The sequence below is a fragment of the Lethenteron reissneri genome, unplaced genomic scaffold (genome assembly GCF_015708825.2).
Source record: "Lethenteron reissneri isolate LAM-NWPU_2019-01 unplaced genomic scaffold, ASM1570882v1 scaffold_1256, whole genome shotgun sequence".
Taxonomy (NCBI): domain Eukaryota; kingdom Metazoa; phylum Chordata; class Hyperoartia; order Petromyzontiformes; family Petromyzontidae; genus Lethenteron; species Lethenteron reissneri.
Window position 1 is genome coordinate 55,776 of NW_026890955.1, and position 9,771 is coordinate 65,546.

Sequence of the window (9,771 nt, forward strand, 5' to 3'; positions counted from 1 at the left end):
ACCCACAGACTCACCACACAGAGACCCACAGACTCACCACACAGAGACCCATAGACTCACTCACACAGAGACCCACAGACTCACCACACAGAGACCCACAGACTCACCACACAGAGACCCACAGACTCACCACACAGAGACCCACAGACTCACACACAGAGACCCACAGACTCACCACACTGACCCACAGATTCACCACACAGAGACCCACAGACTCACCACACAGAGACCCATAGACTCACTCACACAGAGACCCACAGACTCACCACACAGAGACCCACAGACTCACCACACAGAGACCCACAGACTCACACACAGAGACCCACAGACTCACCACACTGACCCACAGATTCACCACACAGAGACCCACAGACTCACCACACAGAGACCCACAGACTCACCACACAGAGACCCACAGACTCACCACACACTGACCCACAGACTCACCACACAGAGACCCACAGACTCACCACACAGAGACCCACAGACTCACCACACAGAGACCCACAGACTCACCACACAGAGACCCACAGACTCACCACACAGAGACCCACAGACTCACCATACAGAGACCCACAGACTCACCATACAGAGACCCACAGACTCACCATACAGAGACCCACAGACTCACCATACAGAGACCCACAGACTCACCACACAGAGACCCACAGACTCACCACACAGAGACCCATAGACTCACCACACTGACCCACAGACTCACCACACAGAGACCCACAGACTCACCACACAGAGACCCACAGACTCACCACACAGAGACCCACAGACTCACCACACAGAGACCCACAGACTCACCACACAGAGACCCACAGACTCACCACACAGAGACCCACAGACTCACCACACAGAGACCCACAGACTCACCACACAGACCCACAGACTCACCACACAGAGACCCACAGACTCACCACACAGAGACCCACAGACTCACCATACAGAGACCCACAGACTCACCATACAGAGACCCACAGACTCACCACACAGAGACCCACAGACTCACCACACAGAGACCCACAGACTCACCACACAGAGACCCACATACTCACCATACAGAGACCCACAGACTCACCATACAGAGACCCACAGACTCACCACACAGAGACCCACAGACTCACCACACAGAGACCCACAGACTCACCACACAGAGACCCACAGACTCACCACACAGAGACCCATAGACTCACCACACTGACCCACAGACTCACCACACAGAGACCCACAGACTCACCACACAGAGACCCACAGACTCACCACACAGAGACCCACAGACTCACCACACAGAGACCCACAGACTCACCACACAGAGACCCACAGACTCACCACACAGAGACCCACAGACTCACCACACAGAGACCCACAGACTCACCACACAGACCCACAGACTCACCACACAGAGACCCACAGACTCACCACACAGAGACCCACAGACTCACCATACAGAGACCCACAGACTCACCATACAGAGACCCACAGACTCACCACACAGAGACCCACAGACTCACCACACAGAGACCCACAGACTCACCACACAGAGACCCACATACTCACCATACAGAGACCCACAGACTCACCATACAGAGACCCACAGACTCACCACACAGAGACCCACAGACTCACCACACAGAGACCCACAGACTCACCACACAGAGACCCACAGACTCACCACACAGACCCATACAGGTGTAATACGTGTCTCCGACACGCTAAGAACTCAAGTCGTTTATTAATAAATCTATGGCACAGCTGGTTGTCGCTTGTCTCTCACTACGGAGTGATGATGATCGCCGCACCGGGAACTACTTTTAGGCCGAGTTGACCTTGGGGAGGCCCACGACCGGTTCAGATAATAGTCAACTGTTTTTGGCCGTAAAATAAAAAATGAAAATAAAAAAATAATAGAAATAATATAAATAAAATAATAAATCACGACGTTTCGGGGGCAACACAAGCTTCCTTCGTCAGGTGTAAAAAGGCAGCAAAGTAACTGCACGTCGTGATTAATAATGTTATTTATTAAAAATATTGATTTATTTATTATTATCTATCTCTACTGTAGTCTATGGGTCTCTGTGACCCCCCCCCCCTCCGTGCGGATCGTGAATCGAGGTCAGAATCGACCGACGGCTTGCAATCGAAGTCGATTCTAACGTTATCGCATGGAGGAATCGATTGCTCTCGATCCACGGATCGATCCGACGCCATCACCGAGAACCAAATCGCAATGGAGGGAGACGCCATCAGCTCCCAGCGAGTCGCGAAGTTGCCACCACCTCCACCTCCTCCACCACCTCCACCACCTCCTCCACCTCCTCAATTGCCTCGCGACATCAACGACCCTCCCACAGCAGCAGCGGCAGCGGAATCAGCAACAACGAAGTCAACACCCGCCACTGAGGCCTACACCGCCATGCAGCCTGCGGCCTCTGCCCAAGCCGCGTCGCATTCTGCGGGGGAGATTCAGGCGAGGGTCGGTGGCGGCGAGGAGGAGGAGGAAGATGATGAAGCGATGGAGCTACTGACCGTCATGACCGTCGATCTAATCACCGGCTACGTAGCTCACCTGACGCAACAGCCGGAGCAGCGGCGGCAGCTCCGCAAGCAGCAGCAGGAGCAGCAGCAGCAGCCTGTGCATCAGCGACTGCAGCAGCGGCAGCGGCAGCTTCAGGAGGTGCAGGAGCAGCTCCCGGAGTTGCAGCGACATCTCGAGCTGGCGCAGCAGCAGCAGCGGCAGCGGGCGGAGACGCTCTGGCAGCAGCAGCTGCAGCACATGCAGCAGGTGCAGCAGCAGCTCCAGCAGGTGCAGCGGCAACAGGAGCTGGCGCAGCAGGTGCAGGAGCAGCTCCAGAAGGTGCAGCGGCAACAGGAGCTTGTGCAACAGCTGCAGCAGCAACAGAAGCTTGTGCAGCAGCTGCAGCAGCAGGAGCTTGTGCAGCAGCAGGAGCATCTGCAGCAGCTGCTGCAGCTGCTACAGGAAGTGCAGGAGCAGCAGGAGCAGCAGCTGATGCTTCGGTTCGAGCAGCTGCAGCTAATGCAACAGGAGCATCTGCAGCAGTCGCAGCAGTTCGAGGACCTTCAGGAGCTGCGGCGGCAAGTGCGTCAACTCCAGCGGCAGGTGCGGGAGGCCGGGGCGCAGCTGCAGAGCTCCCAGCGGCTGGTGCGGCTGCGTGCGGAGCGGCTGCAGGAGGCGTTCGACACCCGAGGGGACGTGTTGCTGGCAGAGTTCGAAGCCTCCATCCCGGACTTTGTGAGCGGCGCGGAGCGGCTGGCGAAGCGAGTGGAGCCGCGCCGGCTGGTCGTGACCATGGCCTGGAAGGTTCTCAACGGAGCGCCCCTGAGCTGGGACGGCGTCCTGTCCGCGGTGGTGTACTGCGCGCTGCTCGTCAGGAGCCTCGGGGCCTGCGGGCGGCTGGGAGACTCGGAGAAGACGCGGCCCCTGACGGACCTGGTGGCCGCTGTGCTGCTGGTCGAACGCAGAAGCTGGCTCATGGAGCACGGAGGCTGGGTGAGGGGTTACACACCACCAACACCGCCACCACACCACCGCCACCACCACCACCAACACCACCACCAACACCACTACCGTCGCCAACACCAACACCACCACCAACACCACTACCACCACCACACCACTACCGTCGCCACCACCAACACCACTACCACCACCAACACCACCACCAACACCACTACCACCAACACCGCCACCACCAACACCACCGCCACCACCACCACCAACACCACCACCAACACCACTACCGTCGCCAACACCAACACCACCACCAACACCACTACCGTCGCCACCACCAACACCACCACCAACACCACTACCACCACCACCACCAACACCACTACCGTCGCCACCACCAACACCACCACCAACACCACTACCGTCGCCACCATCAACACCACCGCCACCACCAACACCACCACCAACACCACCAACACCACCACCACCACTACCACCACCAACACCACCACCAACACCACTACCGTCGCCACCACCACCAACACCACTACCACCACCAACACCACCACCAACACCACTACCACCACCAACACCACTACCGTCGCCACCACCAACACCACCACTAACACCACTACCGTCGCCACCACCAACACCACCACTAACACCAACACCACCACCGTCGCCACCGCCACCACTAACACCACTAGCCAGCCACTCACAGGGGGTGTCTTCTTCCCATATTTGAGGCACCTCAGCCTCAGCAGGGTTATCCCCACTTTGTGCCATGATGTTTTCCAGGCTGAGGGATTTCCCCTCCCCCAGGTCCTCACAGAAATGCTCAGCAAATCTGCAAACCTGTTCCTGGGGGTCGTAGATTGAATCTCCGTTCTTTCCCCTAAGGATGGTAATAGGTGTGGTGCTGCAGGTTACTTTTTTGATGGAATTAAAGAGCGATTTGTGATCGTGGGCCATTGAGGCAGACTCCATCTCCTCAGCAACACACGACCACCAACCATCCTTGCAGCGCCTCACGGCTCTCCGAACCTCCGAGCGAAGGCTGCGCTAAGCCTCATTCTCTGACAGTGGGATGCTGTAGAGTCTACAGCATCCCACTGTCAGAGAATGAGGCTACAGTCTACAGTGTAGACGATGAGAGTGGGCCTGTCGCTTTTTCTCAACCAGCATGAACACCACCTCTGTCAGCCAGGGTCTCTGGGGAGGTCTGGATGGTGTACCCAAAGCAGCCATTGCAGCTGCATGAGCCACAGTCCTAAACCTTGCTCATTTTCCCTCGACATCAGGAGTGGGGGATGATGCAAACCCCAGCCGCAATCGATGATGCAATTCTCGCTTACAACTTTCATCAGCGAGCTGAGACCAGGCCACTATGGGTTTGAATGGGGTCCTGGGTGTACACCCACCACCGGAGTGGGAGAATGGCAGACACATCTTACAGATGACAGATGGGCAGTGTCTCACCACCCAGTGTCTCACTACCCAGTGTCTCACCACCCAGTGTCTCACCACCCAGTGTCTCTCTACCCAGTGTCTCACTACCCAATGTCTCACTACCCAGTGTCTCACTACCCAGTGTCTCTCTACCCAGTGTCTCTCTACCCAGTGTCTCACTACCCAGTGGCTCTCTACCCAGTGTCTCACCACCCAGTGTCTCTCTACCCAGTGTCTCACTACCCAGTGTCTCACCACCCAGTGTCTCACCACCCAGTGTCTCACCACCCAGTGTCTCTCTACCCAGTGTCTCACTACCCAGTGTCTCACTACCCAGTGTCTCACTACCCAGTGTCTCACTACCCAGTGTCTCACTACCCATTGTCTCACTACCCAGTGTCTCTCTACCCAGTGTCTCACTACCCAGTGTCCCACTACCCAGTGACTCACTACCCAGTGTCTCACTACCCAGTGTCTCACTACCCAGTGTCTCACCACCCAGTGTCTCACTACCCAGTGTCTCACCACCCAGTGTCTCACTAGCAGTGTCTCACCACCCAGTGTCTCACTACCCAGTGTCTCACCACCCAGTGTCTCACTACCCAATGTCTCACTACCCAGTGTCTCTCTACCAAGTGTCTCTCTACCCAGTGTCTCACCACCCAGTGTCTCACTACCCAGTGTCTCACTACCCAGTGTCTCACTACCCAATGTCTCACTACCCAGTGACTCACCACCCAGTGTCTCACCACCCAGTGTCTCTCTACCCAGTGTCTCACTACCCAGTGTCTCACTACCCAGTGTCTCACTACCCAGTGTCTCTCTACCCAGTGTCTCACTACCCAGTGTCTCTCTACCCAGTGTCTCACTACCCAGTGTCTCACTACTCAGTGTCTCACTACCCAGTGTCTCACTACCCAGTGTCTCACTACCCAGTGTCTCTCTACCCAGTGTCTCACTACCCAGTGTCTCTCTATCCAGTGTCTCACTACCCAGTGTCTCACTACCCAGTGTCTCACTACCCAGTGTCTCTCTACCCAGTGTCTCACTACCCAGTGTCTCACTACCCAGTGTCTCACTACCCAGTGACCTGTGTGATGATGATGGTGGTGATGATGGTGGTGGTGATGATGATGATGGTGGTGGTGATGATGATGGTGGTGGTGGTGATGGTGGTGGTGGTGATGATGATGGTGGTGATGTTGGTGGTGATGATGATGGTGGTGATGGTGGTGATGATGATGATGGTGGTGGTGATGATGATGATGGTGGTGGTGGTGATGGTGGTGGTGGTGATGATGATGGTGGTGGTGATGGTGGTGATGATGATGGTGGTGTGATGATGGTGGTGATGGTGGTGATGATGATGGTGGTGGTGATGATGGTGATGGTGGTGGTGGATGGTGGTGTGATGGTGGTGGTGGTGATGATGGTGATGATGATGGTGGTGATGATGATGGTGATGATGGTGGTGGTGATGATGATGGATGATGATGGTGATGGTGGTGATGATGATGGTGAGATGATGGTGGTGATGAATGATGATGGTGGTGATGGTGGTGATGATGATGATGGTGGGCCTCCGTTCTGTTTCTCCTCCTTGGTGCTGCCACACAGGAGGGCTTCCTGCGAGCGCTCGAGCCGGGGACTCCCACCTAGGAGAGGAGCCACAGACGTCGAGCTCCGACGGGCAGCGGCAGTGGAGACGAGTAGAGAGAGAGGAGAGAGAGAGGAGAGAGTGAGGGGAGAGAGAGAGGAGAGAGTGAGGAGAGAGAGAGTGAGGAGAGAGAGTGAGGAGTGAGAGAAAGCGCATCGTAATTTCTGAATCGTGATGTAAACATTTTAAACTTGAGGGAATTCATGTCTTGGCAGTGGCAATGAGAGATGCAAACATTGAAATGGTTCGGGGCTTGAATCGGATGAAAATTCAGAGGCGTTAAAACGTGCAAACTACCAACTGAAATGTTCATTATTTTAAAGAATTCCACAAGAACAATAGTCGTGGGGTACGTGTTGCTGTGTGCGTTTACACAATTTGACTTGAAGTCTTCCCGCAGAAATCTGCTTACACAGGAACAAAACATACAGCCAAGGAATTGTGGTGACGTGTTGTTTTAAATTGTCTGAATTTTTGTAAAACACTTTTAAGTCACAACATCAGACAGTAGTTTTGATCGTTGATGAATAATGTTTGTGTGTTTAGCGTTACCGACATAAAGTGCGTGCAAGTAAGTCGTGATTTTTAAACGTAATCTTCACTTATCATGGAACACAAATCTGAGTAGTAGTAGTAGTAGTATCATGGCACGGAGCTGTGTGAACATACAGCTGGATACTCGCAGTCACCTCAACAACAAGTCATTCTCATGTTCTGAGAAAAGGATTATTTGAAACTCTTAGTTTTTTTCGGGAAAAAACAAGTTTTAATAAGTCATATAAATAATAAACATAAAATAATAATTTTATTAGTTATAATGTCTAAGTCACGCAGGAAAACATAAAAAATGCTAAATACCGGTGAGTGTTGACCGAGTGATTGATGTGAAACTCTCTGCAATAAATGTGACTTGTTGCGTCTCTTAAAACATCTGTGCTGTTCTCTCGCCGCCGTGCTGCAGGAACAATGTTCCTGGAGGATTGCTGCTTTTGTTTAAATCCACGTTTTACGTGACACCCGTAGTGAGTCCAACTGGGTCACAGACGTAGTGGGAGCAACGCTGCTTCACCAACTCAACACAACACCAGCTGCACTTGGGGGTGTTCAATGCCCATCTACCCCACGCTACGCAGAGGTCGCAACCGGGTACCCCATACCCGTACTCTACCCCATACCCGTACCCTACCCCATACCGTACCCTACCTGATACCCGTACTCTACCCCATACCCGTACTCTACCCATACCCGTACCCTACCCCATACCCGTACTCTACCCATACCGTACTCTACCTGATACCCGTACCCTACCCCATACCCGTACCTACCTGATACCCTACCTGATACCCGTACTCTACCCCATACCCTACCTGATACCCGTACTCTACCTGATACCGTACTCTACCCATACCCGTACCTACCTGATACCCGTACCCTACCTGATACCCGTACCTACCTGATACCCTACCTGATACCTGTACCCTACCTGATACCGTACTCTACCTGATACCCGTACTCTACCCCATACCCGTACCCTACCTGATACCTGTACCCTACCCGATACCCGTACTCTACCTGATACCCGTACCCTACCTGATACCATACCCTACCCATACCCGTACTCTACCCATACCCGTACCCTACCTGATACCCGTACCCTACTGATACCCGTACCCTACCTGATACCTACCTGATACCCGTACCCTACCTGATACCCGTACTCTACCTGATACCCGTACCCCCCCAACCCGTACCCTACCTGATACCCGTACCCTACCTGATACCCGTACCCTACCTGATACCCTACTGATACCCGTACCTACCTGATACCCTACCTGATACCCGTACCCTACCTGAAACCGTACTCTACCTGATACCCGTACCCTACCCCATACCCGTACCCTACCTGATAACCCGTACCCTACTGATGCCCGTACCCTACCTGATACCCGTACCCTACCTGATAACCCGTACCCTACCTGATACCCGTACCCTACCCCATACCCGTACCCTACCCGATGCCCGTACCCTACCTGATACCCGTACCTACCTGATACCGTACCCTACCTGATACCCGTACCTACCCATACCCGTATACCGATACCCGTACCCTACCTGATACCCGTACCCTACCTGATACCCGTACTCTACCCCATACCCGTACCCTACCGATACCCATACTACCCATACCCGTACCCTACCCGATACCCATACTCTACCCCATACCCGTACCTACCCGATACCCGTACTCGACCTGATACCGTACCCTACCTGATACGTACCCTACCCGATACCCGTACCCTATCTGATACCCTACCCTACCTGATACCCGTACTCTACCCCATACCCGTACCCTACCTGATACTCGTACTCTACCCCATACCCGTACCCTACCCGATACCCGTACCCTACTGATACCGTACCCTACCTGATACCACCGTACCCTACCGATACCCGTACCCTACCTGATACCCGTACCCTACCTGTACCTACCCGATACCGTACCCTACCTGATACCCGTACTCTACCCCATACCCTACCTGATACCCGTACCCTACCCGATACCCGTACCCTACCTGATACCCGTACTCTACCCCATACCTACCCGATACCCGTACCGGCCGGGTACGGGTACGGGTAGACCGTGAGTCACTGGTGAGTAACCGTTTGTCACTCATTTCCCAACGTCTTGTCTCTTCTCACAATTCAAGTTCCTAGAATCAACCCCCCGCGCCTGCAACATGGCTTCATCCCAGAGGTCGCAATCAGGTACCAGATACCCGTATACCCGTACCCGGCCGGGTAGATCGGGTAGGGTACGCGGGTACTGACGCTGTCTTTCTGACAGACCTGTTCTGAGGACGGCTGCTTGCGTTGTGGCCGAAACGTCGTGAGAATTGTATTTTATGACATACACACACACCCACCCCACACAACACCACACACACCCCACACACACACACACCACCACACACACCACAACACACCACACACACCACAAACACACCACACACACCCACACACACCACACACACCACAAACACCACACACACACAACACACCAACCACACACACACTACACACACAGTCCACTCAGCACACACTTCACAACTCACGTCTTCCTCTTGTTCTTCTCTCTCTCTCCGCTCTCTCGTCTCTCTGTCTCTCTGGTGATTTCGCTAAAGTC

At 54.1% G+C, this 9,771-nt stretch overlaps 1 protein-coding gene across 1 annotated transcript; it reads left to right on the forward strand.

Moving 5' to 3' along the window:
• Positions 1-2,333: 2,333 nt before the first annotated feature.
• On the forward strand, positions 2,334-7,509 carry LOC133361843 (putative mediator of RNA polymerase II transcription subunit 26). The gene is made up of 3 exons (XM_061580834.1): positions 2,334-2,752; positions 3,056-3,520; positions 6,548-7,509. Exons 1-3 carry the CDS (start codon positions 2,426-2,428, stop codon positions 6,587-6,589), a joined length of 834 nt encoding a protein of 277 aa, XP_061436818.1. The 5' UTR covers positions 2,334-2,425; the 3' UTR covers positions 6,590-7,509.
• Positions 7,510-9,771: the final 2,262 nt, after the last annotated feature.